Source organism: Hippocampus guttulatus, chromosome 17 (assembly GCF_054856545.1).
Source record: "Hippocampus guttulatus isolate MCC_2025c chromosome 17, RoL_Hgut_1.0, whole genome shotgun sequence".
NCBI classification, from domain to species: Eukaryota; Metazoa; Chordata; class Actinopteri; order Syngnathiformes; family Syngnathidae; genus Hippocampus; species Hippocampus guttulatus.
The window spans coordinates 3,292,554-3,319,902 of NC_141277.1; the positions used below are offsets into that span (position 1 = coordinate 3,292,554).

The following is a 27,349-nucleotide window of genomic DNA, read 5'->3' on the forward strand; positions in this document are numbered from 1 at the left end:
ATTTGTGTTTTGCTTGTGCTAGCTCTGACCAAACTACAGTTTGTGCATCGTGATTTAATGCTGCCAAACAATCCATCGTGCCGTTTTTTCGAGTGTGCCCCCGTCTGAGCCACCGGAAGGCAGTCGACTAGTATCAAGTCATGCGGTAGTAGTCGTAGTGATGGATGATAACTGTAGTAATTGAAATGGAACATTAGTGACAGAGGAAAGCTCAATATAAGGAAAACAAGAAATAAAATATCACAAGGCTGTATTCATTACCTCTAAAATGCCACTCGGTAACAATAGGGTGAGTATTTTTATTTTTTTGTGGAGGAGGGAAGGTTATTAAACCGTGATTAACTTCTCTCTATACTTGTACGACAGTTTAAAATGTGAAAATTATGTTGGATACATCACAGAATTCAGTTCAGAGGCAACCTAACCTATCATTTGAGAGGAATTTTTCCGTAAGGACTTTTGTCCAAAGCAAACAAATTCCCTCTCGTCAACTATCAAAAGACAAGAGCTGCCTCCTTCCTCAGAGGATGCTGCGTTCGCTCCATGTTTCTGTGATGACATGACAAGCCCCGGTGGAGACAAAAAGAAGGAAAATAATAAGAACGACGACCTTGGAGGCGCACTGACATCAGCTTAGCGTCTCGCGTGATGGACAAAACATCACAAGGCACATTGTTTTGATTATTCTGTGAATGTGTCGGACGTGCCTCTTGTTTTTTTCCCTCCGCCCCACACTCCCAGATGTTTCTGACAGACAAAATGGATGGAATGAAGCTCACCGATGGACTACATCGAGTATGGACTCTCCTGGTGCTTGCGAGGGCTTACGACTTCCTCTTTCTTGCCCGGTGGGGGGGGGGGGGGGGGGCTGCAGGAGGAAAAAAAAGGAGAACGGAGAGCTCCTGATCACCTGCTTTGTCTGGAGTGAGTCACCTTGCAAATATATGAATAGCAAATGAAGCAGGAGTAATCGGAGGCTGATTTACATAGAGCTTCTGCACCACTGGCACGCATATATTTCACATCTCCTCTTTCTCATTCACATCCAGCCAGCCGTCGCCGTCCCGCTGTTGTCCTCAGACATCAGGCTGCATTTCCTCCTTTGGCAGAATGCGCGACAAAAGGGGGTGGGAGGGAGAGAGAGCAGGTGGAAGGAAGTGACAAATGACAAATGTGTCTCAAATACAGCCAGTCCAGGAACAAAAGCCCAGCTCCCATTCCCTTCCCCTTTCGGCCTTCACTCTTCCCTTCTCATCCTGTCTGACCACATTCTTATCGGCGGGAGCTACAAAGGTCTACTCGAGAACACAACAGAGGGTTTGCCAATGTTTCCCAACCTCCTTACCAGGTATTACAGTCGAGTTCGGTTCACAATGTTACACTCCAGCCATCTGTCCATGTTGTTTTTATACTGCTTTAACTAATCACTGGTTTCCCAATGATCAGCACAGAGCTTGGGAGTACTTGCGTGGCGACCACAGTTGAGCACGTTTTTTTCTCCCTGTCGGTTGACTTTCCGACCCACTCGTTCCATGTTTCTTCATCTTTTGGAAAGTTAAAGAAACGTTTACCACTCCCCTTGCCGTTAGTGCAACCAACTGCCGCACCGTTTGATCCGTTCTTATATCGTGTGAAGCTGTTGGTGGGTGGGGAGGGGGGTGGGGGGATGTTCAAGACTTATTCCCAGTAGGCCGACAACACAGGAACGCCTGTGAACCAACAGAGCAATGTGTGAAAAAGAGATACTTTTGCTGTCGTTTTGACAGAATCCCACCTGATCACCTGACACATCCTGGCCGCGAGCCGCCATTATCTTTGTCGAGGTCCGTTTGATGAATCTGCCCCGGCGTAACACTCAGGACCGCGGCCTTACTTTAATAGGACCTTTCAGCCGCGGCGTACGCAGCGCAAACCTTCCGCAAAGCCATTTGAGGGAGGGTCCGTGGATTTCAAGGCTCCCCGGGGCTCTCTTTGTCCGTCTGTCTGTCTCTCTGTCTATCTGCTTCTCACTGTCTCACTTGATAGAACATGCTGTCCAAGGCTTGATCCATCCATCAAAGGGCGCCAGGAAGAGTGGATGCAGCAGTTGTTTAATCCCGAGGACTGTCCACTGTTTGCTTGTTCCCTCTCACCTGGGAGACTTTTCAGTCCAGAGAGCAGATTTATTGCGGATGATGGTCGGGAAGAGAGATGAGCCACCGTAGGCTGCAATCACTCCATCGCCATGGCAACCGCAAATAACGATCTTCAACAGGGGTTAAACGGGGATTGTGAGTGGAGGGTCTTTGCGTGATGCGCGTTATTTGTCACCTCTTGACGCACGTCGCGCGGCTGCTCCTTTGGGGCTCCGTCATCTGTTGCTCATAAGGACGTCATGCGACCTTCTTCCTCTTCTTCTTTGAGCCCAGGAAGTGTGGTCGGGAATGGCTGGAGGTTCGATGCCAGCGTTTCTGGCTGGCCTCCACTGGGAGCGCGAGCGCATTCGCCCCGCAGAGATGATGACTCCTGTGGATACGAGGGGTGTGGAGCTCCCTGCCTCTCTAAATAGGATCGGATACGTATCTTTATCCACGGCGTGCAATTCAGTCATGTTGTATATGCATCTATATTAAAATGAGCTTTTAATGGAATGATATATATGAAATGATGCATTTTTATTGAAATAAGATACAATACATTTTATCCACCCATCCATTTGCTGGCGCCTATCTTTGACAATCGTCGACTTAATATGAATTCAGTAAATAAATACGAAACAGATTTTGGGACTGTGTGACTCCCCATTGATCAATTTGTTTTTAGCCACGCTTGGCATTGCATGCAGGTTTGAGCTTGCGTCGGGCGGGGTTGGTGGTTTAGCCCGGATGCTCTGGTGCAGTCTGTCCCGCTCTCCGGCCTAGAGGCCGTCCCGTATTAATCTGATTTGCTGCAGCAGCCATATGTTCAAGCAGTGTGATAAACCCCCGGCTGCTACCTGGCACCCAGAGGGCACTCTGTCAACAATAATGTGTGCTAGTGTAATGGTTTGGGGAAATACACGGGGCTCCGTGCGTCACCGCAACACAACGTATGAAGGTATTCCATCTGTTGTCTCAACAACACATCATATGTTTCACACCGCTCCAAGGTGTCTCATTACTTTGTATTTTCTAAATTTACCTCACACTCTCATCATTTTCACACAGGAAAGTGTTCACAAAGCTGCCATTAAAATACCTTGATGAACAATAGAGGCAATGTTTTAATAGCATTTAACATTATGAACTGTCATAGAAGTGTAAAAGTAAGCCAATGTATTACAAAACTATTTCAAACAAAAAATGAAGCCAAACTACATCATTTGTTGCTGAGATGAGAGTTTTGCTGCTGATGTTTGGAATATCAATTAATATTGATGTTGAGAGTCTGACATATCCATGATCACACAACCCATGCATTGTCTCAAAATGCTGCCTTTCCTCCTGGAAGCGCACGACTGCTGCCACATGACCGGAAAGATTGACTGTGAAAATCATCACCGACGACACAAAGCCATCAAAGGCAGATGAATGTCTCATCATGCGGGGTTCCCTTGGCGCCACCACCCCTGCTCGCTGCCCCAAAAGACACCGCCCCATTCCTTCCCCGCCCTCTCTCGGCCCCCACCACCCACCAAGCCATCCTTGCGCTGACAACATGCATGTGAACACCTTTTGTTTGGGGCTCTTCTTTGTTAGTCAAAGCAGCCAAGCCTGCAGTAAAGGCAGCGTCGACGTTTCCAGTGTGCCGCTCACGCTGCTACAGGATTGTCATCATCACTAACCACATTGTACTGGTGTGGCTCCTCGGTGTAAATGATCAGCCGTGGTTGTGACTATCTACTGATTTTTAAGTCAAAATCATTAAAAAAAAAAAAAGTATGAGCTGGTTTAAGGTTCAAATAACTATGACAACATCACAACCTATTATGGCAACCTCCAGGTAGTATCCAAATATGACCCCCAGTGGTTGTGAGCAGTACCATCATGACATCACTGGAATCCGATTGGACACTTAGTTAAATGCGTGGGTCACTGCCAATGCTTGACTCATGCAATTCACACAATAATAATAATAATACGTTTTATTTATAAGCGCCTTTCAAAACACCCAAGGACACTTTACAATCAGGAACAAAAACAATAAAACACAATGCGGGTTGAGCAGCGGCAGCCAAACCCCTTATACTGTGCTGAAGAATGTTTTTTTTTAATTTTTCTTATTACGTATTGAAGAGTTAATTAAGTCTTGGATTAAAAAATCTTAATAGCGTCACTGATTATCTCTGCAGGATAATAAGTACAATTAGATAATCACCTTTGATTACAAATAAGTTTCACTATTTGGCATGGAGAGTCATAATCTTGTCATTCAGTTATACATTTTTTAAATCTGATATTTGTATTATTGTTCTTGTTATTTACAGCCAAATAAATATTTATTATATTATTGAATGTTTTTTTTTATGTCATGCTTATTCTGGTTTAATGATGTCACTTCCGGCGCGCCTGGACCGCACGTGGTGTCCAAATTCACAGTCAGCCTGTCCAAAATTGCCACAGTTTATGTGGTCCACAGAGGCTACACGAGGAGGAGCCTTTGAAGGCATCTAAGGATCCAGCCTGCGAATTGTTTTTCTAGAATTTGCAAACCACGTGTAGTCGAGTCACACCAAAAGCAATGGCATGTTGCCGAAAAATGCGGCCTTTGGATGCCCTATACGGGGAGAACATGCAAACCCCACACAGGAAGGCTGGGGCCCAGAATCGAATCGATGTGAGGTGGATGTGTTCACAAATCAATCATCCACCGCGCCGCCCAGACACACACACACACACACACACACACACACATCCATCCATTTATCCTCACTAGGGTCGTGGATGCGCTGAAGCCTATCCCAGCTGTCTTTGGACATCCAGTGAAATGAACTGGTTTCCAGCCAATCGCAGGTCACAGATAGACAAACAACCATTCACGCTCACAATCACACCTCGTGGCAATTTAGAGTGTTCCATTAACCTGCCAAACAATGTTTTTGGAATCTAGGGGGAAACTGGAGTAGACTGCGTGGGGGTTACGCAGGCACGGGGAGAACAGGATAATGTAAACTGTGATAGCTCCTATATTATACAAATGTGAATGTTGTTATTATCGTGATAATTTGGCAATATGATGTCATATTTACAGTGTATTTTACATTCTGCAGTTCAATGCTGATGTGAGCGTGTCACGCTGATTATGTGGAGAATCCTCATCAACCTCAAACGTGAACTACAAATAACCCCATGACGTAGCACGTAAACTCATATAGAAAACTTGTACGTCTACGCAAAAATGTCGCCGGGGGTGCCAGCGCGCAAGCGTGAGTGCGCGGGAGCGCGCCGGCTCGGGGCTCCGAGGTTAGCGGCTCCGTGTTGGGGTGGAGCGCCGAGAAGGATGAGCTTCTCGGGTGTCCACTCTGCCGATGCTCACTCGTCCTGTGGCCAACTCTCGCGCACCCTCTGGTGCTCGCTCGTCGCCTGCCGAACTTCTGCTCCTTCTCCTTCTCCTCCTTTGTGTGACCGGTTCGTCACATTATCATTGTTGTTGTGGAGGTGGTGGTGGTGGTGGTGCGCGTCTTCCTGCTCTTCCTCCTCCCCGCGTGTGATTGCGAGCCGCTCGGCGGAGGAGCTCAGGTCATCTGCAGTTGCGGCGGCGAAGAAGAAGAAGGAGAAGAAGAAGAAGGAGAAGAAGGAGAAGCAGGAGGAAAGATGGCGATCACCCACTAGCCGGAGCGGGCGCACGCATGAGACCGACAACTTTGGAGAAGAAGGAGAAGATTGTAGCGGTGAGTTGTGACCGTTTCTTCGCTGTATTTTGTAACGCTTTAACGGCGGCGGCGACGCGATTCCACTTTCATGGAGGGGCGCTTTCGTTGGGGCTTTCAAGGTCTTGCGAGAACGTCGTCGCCATTGGTGGATCATGGGATAGCTTTTCGCCTCATGCGTGACCTGGAAAGAGCTTGACCCCCTTTCCTCCTCTCCCTCCTCCTCCTCCACGGGGAAGCTTCTTTTCTTCCTTTTCTAATGGCCACCATGTAAGCCCAAAGTCAAGTGTCTTCTGCTCGCTTCCCGGTTCGTTCGCGCTCGTGTCCGTCACTTCGTTCAAGGAAATGGACGTTGTCGCTCATGTGTCAGGCTCATTTTATGAGCCTCTTCCTCCTAAAAAAACCCCTCTGGGGGGGATTAGTGAGTTAGTCGGAAAGAGAAGCCACCGCATGGATGGTTGTCCTCTTCTGCGTCCTCCATTCGGAGCTGCCATGCAAGTGTCCAGCGTGAGGAGGATATGTTCTCCCTCCCTCCCTCCCGCTTCCCAAAATCTGGTGGCCATTTTTTCACCCCCACCCCTTATTTGACTGTATGATGGTGTTGCAAATGTGCTGTCATTGTGTTGATGTGTCTCCTGGCTGCCTGTCACTAGTCTTGGGTCAGGTGCTTGCTTGTGTGTGTGTGTGTGCGCGCGCGCGCGCGTGTGTACATGCTCGCGCGCGCGTGTCTTACAGTGAAGCTCCAAGCATAAAATGGAGGCTGGCAGATGAGTCTTCCAAAGGGAGTGGAGGGAGGGGGGGTGCAGAACAAAGGTGGTGTTTGACATGGAGCTGCAGGGCTAGACAGATGGACGAGGACTGAGAAGAAGAAGAAGTAGCAGCAGAAGCAGGCTGCCATCTTCAGCCTGGCAATGCGAACTTGTAGCTTATATATACAGTATAGATAGTGATTTAGATTTTGGCTTCTCTGTTTAAAATGTTGTAATCAAAGAACAATGATTAATGTGCAGAACAGCGCTGTGCGTTTACAAGTTACATATGTTGTGAAAGTACACTGGATGCACCTTGTTGCTTGCTCAGCAAGCATGTCGCTCTATGATTTCTGGCATCGCTGAGCGTGCTTTAAGCCATTTAATGACACCCTATTTGGTGTTTAGTGTAAAACTAAACGCACAATAAAAATAAGGATACACATTCTAGATTCAGAATATGCTTCATTTTTAAAACATCGTGAGCGCTAATGCCAAAGTCAACGGAGGATCCCATTCAAATGCTAACGGAATATTAGCATTGAGTTCGAATATTCACACACAAACACTGTGGAAACATTTACACTAGGATGTGATAACACTATTCAAAGGCAGGTTTTTTTTTCTTCAGTCTGTAAAAAAAAACAGTTTTATTCATGGAGTTCAATCACATCTTCTGTTCTCTTTATAAGAGTGTGTATAGTCTGTCCATGTACGGCACCACACTTCGCCTATGAGGTCAAAACAGGAGCAGCTGTTTTTTTGGGGGGTGTTTTTATCCACATGTCATGCTGTCGTCAATCAGCATTCAAAACGGATTATTTTCATGCGACAATCGGTGGTTCACTTCTTTTTATGCTTCTATCGCTGAAATGTTGAAAGAATGTTGAAATGGTGGACCTTGAAGATTTTTGTATCAAAGGAATGTGCCGCTCAACCTCGTCCATATCAAAAGTCCTCCACATTGAATAGTTTTGATCTGACATTATTGAAATGAGGACTGGAATGACACTTTAGCAGCAATGTTTGATAGTGACGGTCAAGACTGATGCGCACGTGATGACTGGTGATTCCATACAGGTATGCTGACCGTTGCAGTGTTTTGACCGTGTCCGTCGGGATAATATTCAGCTATGTTTGATGTCATAGTGCACAGTTCCTGTCACGAAGTTCTCAAGATGTGCACAGAAAAATACCCTGAAGGTGTTCAGCCTATCAGGGAGCGTGTGTGTGTGTGCGTGTGTTGGTAGTTTGTGTGTTTATACTCTGCAGCAACGACTGTCGTGTGTGCAATGTCGCTGACGAGCAGGGTGTGTATGTGTGTTGTGGGAGCTTGACACGCGGTGTGCTGCGACAGCGCCCAGGCGAGGGGGAGCCATCCAAATCAAAATGGTGGCGATGCTCCTTCTCTCCCCCTGGCGTGGCAGGTTCCTCGAGGAGGAGCCCGGCAGGAATCTGCTGTGCTCGACACATTTCTCTGGCAGGCCGCTGCGGTGTTGGTGGACGGGCCCTGTGCTCTCCCAACTCTTTGCTGGTGTGTTGGCCTCGCTGGGAGCTCTTGTTGTTAACTTTTCAACACTTTGGCCATTCTTATGGATTTGTGTTGAGCTAACTGGCATTTCCTGTTCAGTCATTTTGAAACCGTTTATTGAACCGGAGCGTACACTGGCGGTGCGTTTGGCATGCCGCCTCTAACTCTGGAAAAGTTTTCCTTAGTATCCTTAGTTTGACCGGGATTTCTCACCGTACCTTGGCCAAAGGTGGTTTTTCAGTGCCATAAATAATCGCTGACAATCTGCTTCCTTTTAGTTAGCCGTTAGCGGGCTAGCCCTTGTCATAGACACTTTCAAGCAGGCGTGTCGGAGTTGTCGTCTTTAATCATTCCTATTTGAGTGTCTTTTTGTCTTTGTGATCAAAATTGGCGTTCCCTGATGAATGGGGGAAGCAACTACTATGATACTGACAAACACAATGTTATCGTGCAACCAGAACATCCTATGCTTGTTTTTATCTCTTGATGTGATTAAAGCATAACATGGAATAAACCATTAAAGGCAGTTGGTAGTTTGGATAAGCCGGTCCCTTTCACGCATCAATAATGGCTTGCCTTATTTGTTTTAATCGAGTTTATATGCAAGTGTTATCAAAGGATAAAATGACTTTTCCAAACACGCTCGTGTTGCTTTTTTCCTATTGTCAAAATATTGAAATTGTTAATCATTTAAATATGAGTTGTGGCCTTGTCAAACAATACCACTTTTTGGTCGTTCTCACTGGCCGCACTGTCAGGCTACCAGATAAGTATTGTTTTGTGTCTTTGACCGGACGATAGGTGCAAGTCCATCACTTTCCAGACCAGACGCTGGCCAATCTTGTGAGATTTCAGTTCAGTCAGCATTAAAAGAATTAAATAAATGATCATGGAACTCTTTACCATAAGTGCTTGGTACAGTGCGGCTTTAAAAATGGATTGTTTATTGTTTTTAACTTATTTTTACACTTGCACGACAGTGCACATGTTCAAAAGCATGCCAGGGAAATCCAGCACATAAAAAAAGTTACGTAGCTTGTCCTGGTTGCTCAGTAAGGTATGGCTCGGTCGATAATGATAAAAAGAAGACATGATCAAAGTTTAGGATGACAATTGTTTTCATGGATGACAGATCTTCTCATATCAATAGTGGCTAGCTTCTGTTTACACTTGTACGATGTTCAGAGGTGACTTGTATTCCAATGAGACGGCCTTGATTTTGGTAATACGTTTTCCCTATACTATCCCCATCACTCAAATAGCATGTTATTTTTTATGACAGTTAATATTAATAAGTATTAATAATAATAACAACACCCCACCTTGTAAATTGGCATGTCATCCGAGTGCCGTTGTCTTTAATCCAATTCCCTTTTTTGGCATCAGTCCTATGTTGTTGTTGTCTTTTCTCATATCTTGCGGTTAACCTATTTTTATACCTAATTAAAATATTGCCTGCATGTTTAATAAAGGTTTTATGAGGAGCAGATTCGTTTTCCATTATTTCCCATGGCAGGCAGAGATTGAAACCAGGAACAAATTGTGGGTTCGAGTTAGATGTTTCGCTGTTTATCTACGGTCTTAAAGACGTGTCATGGCTGTGATGCACCATGGACTTGTGATTGTGTTTGTGTGTGTGCGTGCGTGTAATATAGCAAGCCTGCGACCCTCGTGAGGATAAGCGTTTCAGATAATGGATGGATGGATATGTGTGTGTCTGTGTGTATGAAGCCTATCACTCTTTTATACCGGTTGCTCTCATTGCACTTGTCCATTCTTCTCCACCTGGGGCAGCGAAGGGAGACTCGGACAAAAGCAAATGAAATGCTCCAGTGAACGCTTTCTTGACGTGATGCACGGCTCATGAGATGCACGCTGGCCCCGCTGCCGCTGCCGCTGCTGCTGCTCTCGTTACGCCATTCACTTCCGTCTTGTGTGTTTGCCCAAGAAAAGCCAATAGCCATGGAGCAAAAGGTCACTAAAAGTTGGTAGCGTTCAGCGCCGTAGGTCCACACTAAGTAAATGGGGTTTTTTTGTGTGTTCTTCATTCGTCATTAGTTTATGTACTGTAGATCTTAATGTTATGGCAATGTGTGATGTATTTTAGTATGCTTGGGTTCAAATTTCAGTCCCTGGTTGAATCTAAAGTGCTGCAACTTCATGTCAGGGTTAAACTTCAACAGGGAAGTGGTGGTGTGTGTGTGTGTGTGTGTGTCCGTGCGTGTGTGTTTGTGCTAAAGTGAGAGCGAGCGAGAGAGGTGTCTTTCCAGTTTCTGTTGTCAGTTGCCACGTTACACCACCGCCAAACTGGTTCCTCTTCTCTGCTTTCCATCAGAACATCAACAGTCCGAACGTTGCCTTCTCTCTTGTGGGGGGGAAAGGGGGGAAAAAAAAAGGGAGCTCAAGTGTCTTTACCAGTCGGCTTATTAACACGCTGAGCATTCCGGATCTCTGGTTTAGATGGAGAAAGAGTGTTGTGGTTGATAAATGAAGCCCACCGACACGCTCAGGTTTCCTGCTCTAAATTCAGGATTTATGGTCCTTCTTCGAGTTAGACACAGTGAACCCAAGCTCTGTCAGACCAAAGCTGCCTGTGGTGGGGAGGGAAAGCAAGAGAGAAAAAAAAAACCCTGAATTCTTTGGAGACGCCCGTTCCTTGGGCAGTGTGGTGCCACGGGACAAGGCCTTCATTGAGCTAGAACAGGAGCAGTCTTGTAGAAAGGATCCACTGGCTGGAAGCAACAGAGCTGTCCAAGGACGATTAAATATTTAAGAGTTTGGAAAGGAGGTCTCGGTGGTAAGTTAATATAGATGGCTCTCTCATCTTTCCCACCATGAACTTAACTTGTTGAGTTACCTCGAGAGGTTCCAACCTGGGGAAGGAAGCTCTTCTAAACTTAGCCCTCGCAAGCATTCCTGCAGCAAACCACTTGGACTTTTTCACTCCTAATTGCTTCCCGCGTCCTCTTTCCTCTCTTCCCCGACTGTGTCTGGAATACTCCATCCACATGTGCTGGTAAACGTCTCCCAGTGCCTGTGAGCAGGAGCGTCTGCAACCCTGACTTCCTCGTATGCCTTACAGTGTTTACTGGCTCTTGTCCATTCGGGCCCATTTATAAGAAACCTCTTTGGTGCGCCGCGCAAGCTTTTTTTTCCCCCCCTCTTTTCATACATTTATGGCACAGTAGGGGGCATTATACCTATTGAGTGCAAAGCTAAAACTACGAATAATTTGTTGGACCACCAAGTAGGACTACTGCACGTGATATGTTCTCCTATATTTTGAGATAAAAGGTGACAACGTCGGATTGATTTATGTCAGGAAATGGTTCCCGACGGGAGATGTCTGTGTGGAATGCAAGGTTTCCTGCAGTGATTGTCCTTGTGGAAAAAAACACTTCCTGGTTTCTCTCCATGACCTATCCTTGGACATTCTATACCAGCTTGAGATATAAGTATTGTGTTATGCGGTTGTGTGTCCGCTCTAGGGTGGCTGAGGGAATTGCACTTACAGTAACTGAATTGGTTATTGTTGACAACGGGGCGGCTTATTGCGAATTTACCATCATTACACGCTGAAGTTATCCACTCTCTTTGTCATCAACACCACCTGCAAGGTTGTTTTTACCGTCCGTTTCTTTGCAACGCGCAGCTAAAATACTGAATGTGGAATGTTATTGCATGGGCCGATGGAGAAACGGCTCATGGTATGAGTTTTTTCCAATATCCCTTTAAGGTTGACACACGAGCTGTTCAGGGTAGGGAATCATAGAATAGCTCACAGTGTGGTAATATGCCAGGAATAGAGAATTACAAAACTGCGATGGTGGGAAGCCGCTTTCACCCAAGACTTTTCGCGTAGTCCTCACGACAATACAGTCTGCATTTATTCATCTGCACCATTGCTTTAAATGTGCGCACCTTCACACAAACGCAGCTACCCACTGATTCTGATTCATCCGCAGACACTGTTTGGGTGTTGAACATCACACGCTATTGCCAGTGCTCAGTTTTTTTTTTCCCTTTCACACAACAGGCGCCTGAACCGTCGCTCCTGATTCTACCTTCAAATCTGAGTAAATTCACAGGTGTACTGACATGGCACGATTCCATATTGGTGCTGTTGACACAGAGCAGTGAAAAAGTGGATTTAGGCTAGTATGAAAGACATTCAGAAACAGCAGTCTTCCACGTCATGAATCAATGTGATAGGCTAAAACCTTTTCATTGGCCATTCAGATAGTGTTGATGGTATATGGAAAGGGAAGGAAAAGCCCTGATTTTTTTTCTTTTTTTTTTTTTCATTCTGATAACTGCAGTAAACACTTTTTCTCATTCTCATTGCTGTAGTAATTGGCAGCGGTAGCTCAATACCCGTATTTGATGTCCGCAGAAACACGGACATGTGTCTGGCAGGCTTGCGTGTGACAGGGTGATTCAAATCTCCAAATTTAGAGCCACTTAGCTTCCAGTATTCTCTCAGCGGCCATCTTATTCTGCTTCTGCTGACCGCCAGCGATGACGGTCTGCAGAGGAACCAGCAACAGAGTTTAAACATTTCCATCTGTGTAACAAGATAGCAAGCAGAGACGGCAGCTCTTCTCTCCGCTCTCTCAAAGGGCCATCCAAAGAACTCTAGGAGCACAAAATGGTGGACGGCTGTGCCACCGACACCCCAAGCTCGTCCGTGGCCGCAGCGCGGCTGCCGTGTGAAATAGAGCCCTCGGTGTGGATCGTTGGCCCGGGCTTTGCATGTGATGCGGGAGATAATTCTGGCTGCCCCAAGAGAGAGAGGAGGAAGCGGCCAGCTGAAGTGACTGTACACCAAAGAAGATTGAGCCGACTTGGAGACGACTCCGGCCATGCGTGTCTGCGTCCACTTATCTCGCCTCTAAACCCATCGGACTTGCTCGATGTCCATTGCGTTTGTTAGCATAAACAGAAAAAAACAAAACAAAGAATAAAAGTTATTCCATCTACAAGGAATGAAGGGTGACATCATAAAGGCAAACATTATCACAGCGACAGTTTGTTTTCGCTGGTCTGAGTCATTTGGTGGGACAAATGGACATATTGAGGTCGAGGTATTCTGTCGGCGTAGAAGCGAACGATTCAATCTAAAGCGATGGAGAACACTACTTTGCTGCGACCAGCAGAAGCGCAAATGATTCATTCTCAATTAGTTTGCTGGTTAAAGGACATTGCGGAGAGAGATTCTTCCCAGAATTGACCAAGGTAATCAAACACCTCTCAGCCAGGCCATCCTTAGTTGAACCGGCGAACCGAAACGGAAGAGACTATTCTCTATCCTCACCAATGAATGGAGCTATCTCCCACCATTTAAAAATGGAATCCTTGAATCCGCTGTTCACAATGTACAAATCTTTAAAAATCTTGGAAGGATTTAGCAAATTGTATATACTATATATATATATATAAATATATAAAATACTATTTTATACATTGCAGATATCGGAGTGAGTGGAACCCTAAAATGCATAGATCACAATGAGTTGACCCCCAGGCCCCCTCCATTTCTCCAAATGTTAGAGGGGCTATAATCGGCCGATTTAATCGGCAGGCGCTGGGCCCGAGTGAACATTGCAGGCGTGAAGGTCCCAAAAATACCCAATCGGCTGTGGCCTTAAAGACACACAAGGAGATGTTCGTTAATGGTTCCCCTAATCTGCTTGGTTGCCATCTTGTGCAAAATAGGCCAAATGTTGCTACTTAATGCTCTGTGTAACGCACCCCACCCCCCACCCACCCCCGCTACTTTTTTTCAGCAACGCTGAGCACTTTGCTAAACAGAAGGCTACCCTTGGCGCAAGGTTACCACGCCGGCCGCTTCTCCACCAATTTTTCATGCAGCTTTGGAGAGCAAACGTGGCCTCGGCGAGTCATTAATTGAGAGGGCTTGTGAATAAAGATAAAAACAGGGGGAAGTGTCTGTCGGTCTGGATGGGTGGCTGATGTCAGGTAGCCATCTGTCACATGGAGACGGTCTGACCTTGCAGTATGGAGGACCCGGGCATAAAATATGGGATTAGTGGTTTGTTGCCGGTGGCATTCCTTTTGCTTTATCCTCTGGCCAAAATACTCTTGGTCATACATGCTGTTAGCCATGTCACGATTTAGCTTGAATTTCAGACGCTTAAATCTCTTTAGTTCTGGTGCTCTGCCAGCCATACCAGTCGACGGAACGGTACGGCGCTGGTCGTAAACGAGGTCCTTGACGAGGATGATCTTTGAGACCTATTGTGGCGCCCTGCAGCACTTCCTTTTTTTTATGTCATGTGAATGTGACACCAATGAAGGTCAGGTTGCAGACAGATCAGCAAAGCTCTCTTAGTTGTAGTGCGCAAGCAGCTCTGCACCTCCATTTTCCACTGCCTCTTGAGGCACTCTGTGTTTTGCTTGCTTGTCCTCACAAAAAAAAAAGCGGATTTTCCTCCCCCGACCCCAATATTAGAACACAAAAGACAATCAATGGTGTTTTCGCTGAGTAACCGTGTGGAAGTTGTAGAATTGAGTTGGGGTTTATGTCGCTCCACTGCTAGCACATTTTGCAGTGGAGATCTGTTCATCAGCTGGTTGGACTCGTTTGAATTCATTTTTAATTTGGAACGTTGTATAAGTGTGGACTAATGAGGTTTTGGCCTAATTCATGTTTTAAATAAGAGTAATAATAATAATAATAATAATCTGACAATTAAAGTGTTTTGTAAAGTTGTACTGCTGGCACACTCAATTGTGTATATTTTTCCACATTCTTTTGATTCCATTCCAGTCTCTGACTGTTAATGTGATGACAAAACGCTCATGGATGAACATGATGGACTAGTTCTGTCTCTCATCTGAGAAGGCGCAGGACTTCATTGATTGGCCGGTGGAAACCGATGTCTCATCTCAAATGTATTCATACTTCCTCAAATGAGCGGCATCATATGATCGCATCATTTAAGGAACCTTTGTTCGCCGCTCTGATGAAGGGGACAGTGACTAGTTCACTCTTTTGTCTTATCACCAGTACTGAAATGCGACTGTGATTAAAAGCGATAGGCTCATCAAGACGGGAGGAACTGCATGCCTTTTGTCAGATTGCAGGTCTGCGTAGTTTTGGGAATTGATCGTAGTGACGAAAGGCTTTCATTCAAGTTGCCTTTTAGGAGTCCTGCTGTCGTAGAAGAAGGCCGGGGGCGTTTGATCAAAGACAACTAGTGCGATTATGATACTGCAAGGCTTTTTGGCTCAATTGTTTTGAGACGAGATGAACAGGTGATGACCAATGAATTGACATTATGCCCACCCTACGATAGCCACAGCAGGATTTACCAGATTCAAACATAACGTGACTTCCTTGGTGGGGATATATATTTTTTAATATAATAATTATGATGAAAATAACATTGTTGATATTGATTTAGTGGGCCAATGATTATATGATGTCAAGAGAGACCGCCAATCTTTTTCTTATTCGTTTAAAAAAAAAAGTTTCCCCTCAAGATGTGTGTGTCCAGAGTCATGCAAATGCTGAAAACATTCCCAAAACTTTACCCCCTACCATCGGAATCAAGAATTGCCAGACAAAAATGTCACAAACAGGACTATAACAGTCCTGTTATAACTATATCAGTATTAATACTGATAATAATGTTGACCTCCTTTGGGGGAATTCTGGTTCTGTTCATTTGAACACAAAGCTGATAGACTCGCAGGAAGCCAAGACTGAGGTTAAGTTTACCTTCTGCCATTGACTTGTGGAGCATTCAGTTGCTCTTCTTGTCATGACATGTCGCTGGCAAAGATAGTTTTTAATGAATACATAATTTGTCGACAAATTAAGTGGAATTGTATAATTTCCCGCAACCCTCTTGACAGTCTCCCATGCTACACTCGTTGGGAATCGCCGGTCGTGTTCCTGTGCCTTTTATCACTGCATGTTGCAAGTAAGGCCAATTGGATCGTGAAGGTCAGTTAGGTCGGATTGGGTTTTCCTTTTTATTTTTATTATTATACTTTTTTTTTCACCACTGTTTTTATCTGCCACACTGCCAACTTATAAACCGCACTCTGAGCCAGTGCGTTTGCTAGGCTTGAATAGCTATTGTTTCAGGGAGGTGATGTGTTTGGTACTTGCCCAATGACTTTAATGTGCGTCTAGAAACCTTCCAGGCATCCAGAGGTTGACAAGATCAGCAAGATGGTCTGGTATGACTCTTGTCAATGGGCCAAAAGTAACATTGAGTGAATATAGGACGTATACACACCCATGTTCAATTGCTAGAGTTTTGTGTCCTAAAAAAAAGATACCAAGATAAACATTACAAAACCTTTTCCACCATTGCAAAACTATTAAAAAAAATCTTTGAGGGTAGTAACAACTGAGGTAATGCGGTTTTACAAGTGTGCACACCCTCTTGTAACTAGGGATGTGGCTTTGTTCAGAATTACCAGACATAGAAAAGAAAATGGGTGATTTTTGTCACATGTACTCACCAGCTAGCACTTGCCAGAAATTCCTGAACCTGCAATGTTGCTGTTGACTGGCAGCCCCTCTATCCAATGAAATATGCTGCGTGTGAGACCACTGGGAAGTTGAAAATAATGAACATGGAGACTTAAAAGTCCAAACCTAATTTTTAGGGCAACCCTGATCTTTTTTTTTTAGGGCGGCGTATAAGAATATGAATGAACAGAAAGTAAACTAAAGTCTGTATGTATGGAACATAAACTACCACACACGTAAATATTGTGCTCCACCACCGGTCAAGAATTCGATCCTCCAAGGCAAAGAGTTCATGCCTGATTACAGGGCATCTCACAAACGCAAAAACTGGCGAACACTTCCGTCTGGGCACGTGCCGATGGTTTCTGAAGTCGACCGGTGGCGGTAGAAAGCGATGTTGGCCAGAAAGGACTTGCTGAAGAAAATACTTGCTGTCGTTTGGGGAATCCATTTTTACACAAAAACACGACACAGGGTTGGACAGATCTTTTTTGGGGCCTGAAAGTATAAATATTTCATGGATGATATGCACACACTGATTTTGACACAGAATGACAGCTGTTCCAATTGACCGGAATTTTCTGACTACACATTGGCTGTGTCTTGGTAGCTTGACTCATGGGATACCTGTGGGTCAGCAAAGCGTATGTGAACAGAAGATAAGTAAACAATTCACACCGTAGGTGGAACTTCAAAGACCACAAAGGTTAAAGTCCAAAACTACAGGGGACCATAACATAACCCGAATTGTATTTGCTTAGAGACCCACAGACATTCTGAAAAATGCCGTACCCTAGCTTACTAGCCTCTATGAAATGGATGGATAAACCAATGAGATGGCTCTATTGATTGATATTTTACTTTTTACTGTTAGCGGATGTGCTGAAATGCCATTGTAGTTATTAATGTACATTTTCTGTTTCTAATTGGCTGTAATGCTCTGACAGTTTGGGGTTATAGTTTTGGACAGATTTTTTTCTAGCCCCACACTGGACCGATGGAGAATGCCTTCCTTCCATAGGTGCTATCAGTCTCCGTATTGTAAACCCATAAACTAATTTCCTTTTTGACAACACGAGATAGACGCAATAGCCAACAGTTGGGGACAAAGCCACAGCATTTCTAATCAGCTTAATGCTGGCTTACTCAAAGGCCCTCTTTCAGGCGATGCAGCTGCAGAGTGGAGGGTGTGACTGACGACTGGCAGAGCCCGCCGATGCAGCGAGACCGGTTGGTGATTAACAAATGTCTCTAGACTTTGGAATCTGGGGAGCCCAGTCTGATGGCTTTGTCCTGTGCTGCTTTCCACCAAAAGCTCTTCCAGGTTGCTCTGTCACGCTCCCTGCTCCTCCTCCCACCCTTCCCCTTGAGGCCTGCTATATCCCCTCTTCTGCCCCTTCTCTTGCTCGACTGAGGGCCTGCAGAACTCCCAGATAAAGAAGTTCAAACATGCCTTGAATTTTTCGACCCCCTTGTGGAATGTCGTTGGCGGCTTCCACAAAACAAGTGGAAGCAGAGGAGAGGCTGCACATTCTGTCTTTTTTCCACAAAGGGTGGCTGCAACCCTCCTCAGAGCGCACACCCTGGCATTTCTCCGAAAATCTCCTGATGTGACAGATAATGTCCTGAGAAACGAGAGGCGGAGTCGGGCTAGTGAGAGCGTGAGATGCTTTCTGCTGAGCTTGTGTTGTTCATCTGGCAGATAGATTTCTGTCAGCACTTCTTCCGTGACAGGCTGCCCAACCTTTTTTTTTTTTTTTTCATTGAGGAAGAGGATCAGGTCCACGGGTCCATGTTGTGCTGCTGGCTGAACACCTAAGTGCACAGAGTCGGCTTTTAAAATGGCTGCCCTTGAAGCTCAGCTCAGAGGAGAATCTGAGCGGCTAGCTCAGTAACCGCCTGTCAGAGCTCAAGCTGACTAGATGAAAGCAGATGTACTATCGCTCCCATTAACTTGGTGTGGCATTGCATAGGCTCGGCCAACTCCCAGCAGGTGCTGTTCCCCCCCCCGCTCTTGGTACCATGTCATGAATTACAGGACCGGCATTTGGAGGCCACTTGGTGGAAAACTGTTGAAATGCCAAGAGAGCAGGGCGCGGCTGTAACATGAATCTGTAACAATGGATCCTTTTGCTTGCTCAAGGCCATTGTGGCTCATGTGGAGCTTCTCCCAGGTCGACCAGTCACACTTGGAAAGCTGGTTGAATTCTGGATTTTCTAGTCTTCAGGTTAGCGAGCTGATTGCTTTAGAACGCGGGCTTATGTTCGAGCTCATGAGCTGCCATTCACATCAAAGTTGGAATTGGAAAAGGTGTATTGCTATTAAGAATGAGACAACCTTTTAAAAGTAGAGAAAAACTGCCTCATTTTTTGTGGTTTTCACGGGGCGGGAAAATATTTGTAAAATGAAATGAAATAAATGTCCTGAGCTCCTGGTTTTGATGACTGTGTGGCAGCCTTGAATCTAAACAAGGAGTACATTCTGTTACATTACGATTCTAAACCGTTACATTACGATTCTAAACCCGAACGTCAGTTAAGCCCCACGTTTACATTCACTATCCCCCCCCCCCCCCCCCCCCCCATACAAGTTCATACAATATATATGCATTCTAGAAGAAATTGACCATTGAACATGATTAAATGCTCCATAAAATATATATAAATACGGACAAGCGTGAACGGAGCTAGCTAAACATAATGTTTTACGGCACTGTTATGAAGAATCCATCTTTTTACCCCGCTAGCTGTCAATCAAAACAGAATAAAAATGCAGAGAAAATGGAGACATTCTGCCTTCAGCTGTCATGATACAACCGGAACATTGTATCGCTAATTCTGTAGCTAAACAACCAATGAGAACAGATCAGCCCTGTTCGTAACAAGTATCTCCATTGATCGCAACCGCTGTCTTTGAAACGTGTACTACATTGTAGCTCACACCTCCCACATTCACTTTCTTTCCAGGAAAAGAAAAGGCTAGTTTAGACATGCTGATTGCCTTTACTTCATTGTAACAAACCAAGTTCTGATAACTTTGTTGAATAAACTTCACGTTTTGAGCTCCTGAACACCACAAATGTATGTTTTCATTTTCTGATTTCTATATGCATACAAGTCAAAATCGAAAAAAAAAATTCTGTGTGAAACAGTCAGAGTTGTTGGTTTATTTGTTATTTTCTAATAACTACCAACATATTGCCTCATAAACCCGCAATAATAATGGGATCTCTGGTAACATTGCTGTGAAATGACGCTCGACGACGACAATGTTCCAAACTACAGACAAGGCTGAAGGAGATATCAGAGCCACCCTCCCTCACTCTTGAATGCAGTTGATACAATTTGATGGAACATTCTGCTCGAAATGCTGTTGTGTAGAGCTGCTGTCTAGCTGTTGCTTATCCCAAGGTAATAAAAAAGGGATGAATCAGGCCATAATTCCTCTTCGTCCCTCCGTTGTGCCTGGCATGCTGCTATGCTCAAAAAATGGGACCTCGCGACTACTATTGCGACCAACATCATCTGTGTGGTTTGGTCATTAGTGGTTTACAAATTGAATTCGGAGCTCTCTTCAAGTGTCCGCTGCTAGCCTAATAGCTGACCTCCAGCCATGGATTTTATTTGATACTTATTGAGGTCTGTGGGGCAGTGAGCCTCTCTAGCGGAACGAGTCATTTTGCACTTTTATTGTGGTTGTGGTGGTGGTCATTGTTGCCATACTGTTTTTTCTACCTAGGCATAAAACAACAGTTAAAGGCGAAGAAATAGTAAAAATATAATCATATTTACATTGTTATGTTCTATCCGCCTCCACTAGTATGAAATCCACCCATTTTTAATCCACCTTAAAGGGTGGCCAATTTGCCACTTGCTGTTGACTGAAGAGGACATCATAGTGCCTAAGGGCTCAACTTGCAAGCGTCATATGATCAAACTCAGAAAACAGGTGAGCCGTGATGGTCGTTACTTCAGCCCTTAGGCACTGTGATGACATTTTCAGTTGACGGCAGGTGGCAAAATGGCCGCCCCCTGAGATGGAGAAAAACAGGTGGCTTTTTCTCAATTCTAATTCCACAAACGCAATATTAATCAGAATGTCATGTTTAGACTACTGGGGTGCATAAAACATATTGTAAAGAAAAGCCCAGTCACGAAGTTCTGAAAGTATCAAATTGCTCACTTATTATATAGAGAGAACATGCACCTGATTCTTCGTTGACAACAGCAACAGGTGTTGCGTGTTTTGAATACCATTTCATCTGTTTTCCTGCCAGGTGTCCCTGATTTTCCAGGGAGTGCTCCCCCCATTTAGTGATGGAGGTACTGCAATGCGATGGCTGTGACTTCCGTGCCGACTCCTATGACGACTTGAAGAGCCACATTCAGGAAGTGCACACGGTTTTCCTGCAGCCCGCCGACGCAGACGATTCGGACTCACTAAAAGACGAGGAGGAGGAAGACGAAGAAGACGACGACGACGACAGCGATGACGTCAAGCAGGCGGAAGAGGCAACAGGAGCGCAGGAAACCGGAGACAAGGATGACAAGAATTGCACACCTCCTGAAGCTGGAATGAGTAAGCCTCCCACATAAATTAAGATGTTACAATTCATTTGTTTAGTCATGCATTTCTGCATGGGTTGAGTAAAACAAAATAACTACTTGGCTACATTCTGGGACAGCTCATTGTTCTTAGATTCAATGGTAAATATACCAAAATTTTAACTTTAAGAAGTCAAACTTGCTATATTAGGTGTAAAATGCACGATATTAACAGCATTGATCTCAGCTCTTGCCATTTCAGTGCTGCATGGTGAGCGATAATGTGACACATCGCATTATTGATATATTTAACTAGTCTATGTACACGTATTTAAACACATAGACACAGAATAAAATTGTTGACTGTTAACTTTCAATTCGTATGCTGGAACTGCCCTAATTCCTTATCTGCAGGCACTGGATACTCACTATGATATCATTCGGGATCAGAAAAAGAAAAAAAAACCTAATTCAGCCTCACAGAGCAGATGTCTAACGCACTTCCTAATCTTTTTTACAGGTCCCAACTCTGCCAACAGCTCCAGCAACCCATCCCCAAAGCAAAGCGCTGACACCCATTTGCTGTTTTACCAGTGCAAATTCTGCATCCGTTACTTCCGATCCAAGTCGTTCCTGAGGAACCACACCAAGAAGGTGCACAATGTTGTCGAGGAGGACGTGGTCGCACAGATCTCCTCGCAGACAGACAATTCCAAGGTGTATTTATGCCAGTATTGCACCTACAAGACGCCGCGCAAAGCAAGGATGATAAAGCACCACATGATGTATCATAAGCAAGTTCCCTCGGGGGTCTCCGGGGTAGCCCCAGAGAGTGCTGAAGCTGACGAGGAGTCGTGCTCATCCAGTGGCCTCACGAGAGGGACGTTAGCCTGCGAATGGTGCGACTATCAGACTGACGAGAAGGCAAGCTGGACTGATCACGTCGTCAAGGAACACAGCGACAAGGTCAATATAGTGTCCAGCATTCCCAAGCCGCAAGGCGATGCATGCGCGAGCTCACCTAAACCAGCTTCCCAGTCCCAAAGCCCAACTAGATCAAAGACACCTTTAACCGAAGGATATGAGGAGTCAATGGGAGAAATGCTTGAAAACGCGTCGGCGCAGATTGCTCCAGTCACACCTGTCAGTGCGGAATGCTCCGTTTCGTCCAAGAGGCCCAACAGTGGCAGTGAGATTGACTCCAACTTATTAAATGAAGAAGACTCGAGCAGCAGCTTGGAGGGTGAAGATGAAGAGCTAGGTGATATAGATGATCCCAATTACACTGGAACGCTGTCAGCAGACGCGAAGCAGCTCTTATCAGACGAAGACAATAAGCTGTTGGAGACAAAGGGAATACCGTTCAGGAAGTACCAGAACCGTTTCCAGTGTCCCTTTTGCTCCTTCCTCACCATGCACAGGCGTAGCATCTCGCGCCACATTGAAAACATTCACCTCTCTGGTAAAACCACAGTGTATAAATGCGATGAATGCCCGTTTATATGCACCAGTCCTCTGAAATTAGGCACGCACAAACAGAGCCACAGTTCCTCCGACGGGGAGACCATGGACCTCACAAGCGACAGCCCAGAATCTCACAATGACAGCGTGACGGAGCCCATCAACGGTGGCAGTATGACCAAGATGAATGGAAAAAAGTCAACCAGCGTGTTGAATGACCAGCAGAATCCACACCGCTGCACACTCTGCAACTACTCCACCACCACTCTGAAAGGATTGAGGGTTCACCAGCAGCACAAGCACTCCTACTGTGATGACATGGATCCCACGGTCTTAGAAAGTCAGTTGACCGACCAGCTGGACACCGATGCAGCAGCCTCGCCAACCTGTCTACAAAAAACCCAGACCTCCATCTTAGGGCTAGCCACCAAAAAGCCCTTAGTTGGGGGTAAACGCGCGAGGAAGTCCATTAACGACTTGCCTTTGGATTTGTCCTCGGTCAAAAAAAGAACGAGAATTGATGAAATTGCGAGCAACCTTCAAAGCAAAATAAGCCAAAGCCAGCAGGACCTGATCATAAATCTAGATGACATGGATGACGAGGACACGGGCGACCAAAACAGCAACGTGGGGCGAAACCATGACGGCAAAAATGCCGTCTTTGCGTACAACATACTGCAGCCTCACTCGAGGGATTCATCTCACAAGGGAGGCAGGATAGGGAAAAGAAAAAGCAACCCTAAATCAAAAGCCCGCAGCCTTGCACTGTCCCTGACTCTTTCTGACGACAGTGAAAACATTTCAGGTGATCTGACTGATAGTCGAGAGGCTACCCAAGAGAACAACGACTACTCCGGGGATCCTGGAATGGCGCGTTTCTACTGTAAACACTGTGATTACCATAACAAGTCTGCTCGTAGCGTCAGCACCCATTACCAGAGGATGCACCCTTACATCAAATTCAGCTTTAAGTACATCCTGGACCCTGAGGACCAGAGCGCCGTCTTTCGCTGCTTGGAGTGCTACATTGAGTACACAAACTACAATGACCTACACCAACACTACATGGATCACCACCCGGAAGCCAGCAACGTGCTCAACTTTAACCAGCCCAATTTGGTGTACATGTGTCGCTTCTGTTCATACACGAGCCCCAATGTGCGAAGCCTAATGCCACACTACCAAAGAATGCATCCCACGGTGAAGATCAACAATGCAATGATCTTCTCCAGTTATGTGGTGGAGCAATCGCACAAGTCTGGCGAATCACAAACTCTAAGGGAGATATTAAACTCGGGCCCCAAAACATTTAACTCGGCCTCGTCCACTCAGAGGTCATCCTCAAGCCCGCTGCTTAAAACTACGTCGAAGACCCCTGAATCGGGCACAGACACTAATCCCCTCAAGGACTCCATGGTCGGAAGTGTCGTCGTATATGATTGTGACGTGTGTTCTTTTTCCAGCCCCAACATGCACTCTGTTTTGGTCCACTATCAAAAGAAACACCCTGAGCAAAAGGCGTCATATTTCCGCATCCAGAAATCTATGAAGGTTGTGGATCAGCCCGTCGCCAACGCCTCGTTCAACTTAAACACATCAACTACCCCCAAAAAATCAACTGCGGCACTGTATGGATCAGACGAGGACATGTTCTACTGTAAACACTGCGTATACAGCAACAAATCTGTTGTGGGTGTGTTGGTGCATTATCAAAAGAGACACCCCGAAGTCAAGGTGACAGCCAAATATATCAAACATGGCGCACCCACCCCGGGCTTGCTCAAACTAATTGACGAATTACAAATTGCAGCACCGAAGCAGTTCCTGACACAGTTCCCAAACAATGGTCACGATGGCTCCAACAACTCAAGCCCTAAACCAGGAAGTGGAGAAAAGTGTGAGGATGAGCTTTTCTTCTGTCAGCACTGTGATTATGGCAACCGGACTGTCAAAGGAGTGCTCATTCATTACCAGAAGAAGCACAGGGAAACGAAAGCTAATGCCGACCTCGTGCGTCGTCATACTGCCATCGTCAGGAGCCAGCGTGAGCGTGCGCAGTCGAGCAGCGTCTCGTCCGCCGCCGTCACGGCACCTCCCGACCCCGAAGACACTGCACCCCTGCGTTCCTTGAAGTGCCGACACTGTCCTTACACATCGCCTTATGTCTATGCCCTCAAGAAGCATCTCAAGAAGGACCACCCAACCGTGAAGGCCACAGCCTTGACCATTTTACATTGGGCTTACCAAGACGGCATTCTGGAGGCTGGCTATCACTGCGAGTGGTGCATTTACTCCCACACCGAACCCCAAGGCCTGCTTCTCCATTACCAAAGACGCCACCCGGAGCATAATGTGGACTACGCCTACATGGCCAGTAAGCTGTGGGCTGGACCAGAGAGCACTCAACAAGGGGGGAACCCGGAAACAAAACATTACAAATGTCGGGACTGCGCCTTTGAGGCGTGTACAGTGTATGACATCACAAGTCACTACCAGGCAGTTCACCCCTGGGCGATCCAAGGGGACGAATCTGTGATTTTGGATATTATTAATGGAAAATCTTCGGTCGACAAGATACCTAAAGAACACGCATCTTTCGATTGCCAATCCGTCGAGGATGAGGGCGTTCTCTACATCGCCACACCACCTCGAGAGAGCAACCCACAGCCCACTCACCCACGTTTATCCATTTCGAATAATCCCTATCAGTGCACTGTGTGTCTGTCCGAGTACAACAGTCTCCACGGCCTCCTCACCCACTATGGCAAGAAGCACCCCGGTATGAAAGTCAAAGCGGCAGACTTTGCGCAGGAGGCAGACATCAACCCTAGCTCTGTGTACAAGTGTCGCCACTGTCCTTATGTGAACTCCCGCATCCACGGTGTCCTCACCCACTACCAGAAAAGACACCCGTTGGTGAAAGTCACAGCGGAGGACTTTGCAAACGACATCGAGCAAATCTCAGACCCAAATGAGGCAGAAGACAAGAACAAGACTCAGAGGCAGGGCTACGGCGCGTACCGGTGTAAAATGTGCTCGTACACGCACGGGACACTGGAGAAACTCAAAATCCACTATGAGAAGTACCACAATCAGTCGGCCACTGAGATTTTCACTCCCGGTTTGACAAATTTCTCAGTCAGCCAACACACTGAGCCAGTTGCGGAATGCAGCGCCAGTCATACATCAAACGCAGGGAAAGTCCAGGAGGTCGCCGATGTGGACTTCACCCTCTCACAGTTACCCATCAATAAGCCCGAGAAGCATGCCGTGTTCAAATGTCAGCTTTGCAAATACTTCTGCTCCACCCGCAAAGGCATCGCTCGCCACTACCGTATCAAGCACAACAATGTCCGTGCTCAGCCTGAGGGTAAAAACAACGTCTTCAAATGTGCGCTGTGTTCGTACACCAACCCCATTCGAAAGGGCCTGGCAGCCCACTACCAGAAGCGCCACGATATCGACGCCTACTATACCCACTGTCTGGCTGCTTCCAAGACAATGACTGAGAAACCCAACAAAGTAATATTACCGCCCCCCTCCGAGCAGGCGAATTCTGAGATGAGCGAAGAAGTCCGCTTGGCCGTCGAGAGGCGAAAGTGTTCTCTTTGTCCCTTCCAGGCGTTCAGCAGGAAGAGCATTGTGTCACACTATATTAAACGGCATCCAGGTGTCTTCCCCAAGAAGCAGCACGCTAGTAAGCTCAGTCGATACTTTACTGTCATCTATGCCAAAGAACCCGAGAAACCCGAGGACAGTCCTATGGAAGTGGAGGACCAGGAGGCGTTGAAGGATGCCCCCGATTCGGAGCAGGACGGCGACTGGCTGCCATTTAAATGTCTCAAATGTTTCCGGTTGTCCTTCAGAACTGGTCTGCTGCTGTCTATGCACTACAACGACCACCACAGGGCGGACTTCAAGAGAGACTTTGCCGTCTCACCGGACCCTGATGATGACGCCGACACCTCTGAATCCTTCCAGTGCTCCCATTGCGAGCTGAAGTTCTTTTCCCTCCCCGCGCTCGCAACGCATCTGCTCAATCACAACGATGAATTTCAGAAGCGGGCCACGAGGCACGAGAGGAGGCGTCAGCTTCTCAGCAAACACAAAGCAGCAGCTATACCGGACAGCAAGTCTGAGAAGGTAAGAAATGATGAGTTGGGAAAGGAAATGTTAATGTTATGCAATGATGTCATTGTAATGTTTTAAAACTATTAGGAATTGCACCATCAAATTGCTCTGTGCATATATAATTGAGATAGACAGATACCGTTTATTAGTAGTCAAATAGACCAACAATGTAACTGGTATTTGAGGGGAATTTTCATTTTCAGTCATAGGGATGGATATATTGGCATCAAAATTAAATACAAAAAGTCAAACATACAAAAAGTCTAACTCCTAAGCACACGTTTTTGAACAACTAAAGTTTCAAAATTCTTTCTTTTAATCTACAGACATCTCTCTTTTAAAATTCTTACAAAAATTTTTTTGAGCTCCCAGATCAACATTACATTTTAAAAGTTAGTGAAAGTTTAAATGGCTCCCTATTGTGTTCCGCAGTACATACAGAATTTCAATATAACTTTCACTTATCTTTGTATTAATTTCAAACAAAAACAAAAGGTTGAACAAATTCCCAGGATCATTAGCATCTCTTATAAAGTTAACTGACAATATAAGTTAACAGTTTTTAAATCGATATCATATTTATCATCAATTTTTAA

At 45.7% G+C, this 27,349-nt stretch overlaps 1 protein-coding gene across 4 annotated transcripts in view; it reads left to right on the forward strand.

Moving 5' to 3' along the window:
• Positions 1–5,407: 5,407 nt before the first annotated feature.
• znf462 (zinc finger protein 462) overlaps positions 5,408–27,349 on the forward strand; it is a 32,796-nt gene continuing 10,854 nt past the window's right edge. For 3 of the 4 annotated variants that reach the window (XM_086134531.1, XM_086134534.1, XM_086134533.1), the window contains exons 1-3: positions 5,408–5,848; positions 20,894–21,195; positions 21,682–26,765. In XM_086134531.1, coding sequence (XP_085990657.1) covers positions 20,934–21,195; positions 21,682–26,765 — 5,346 coding nt within the window. In that variant the 5' untranslated portion in view covers positions 5,408–5,848; positions 20,894–20,933. The remainder of the gene's footprint in view (positions 5,849–20,893; positions 21,196–21,681; positions 26,766–27,349) is intronic. The other variant, XM_086134535.1, reaches the window with a different exon arrangement.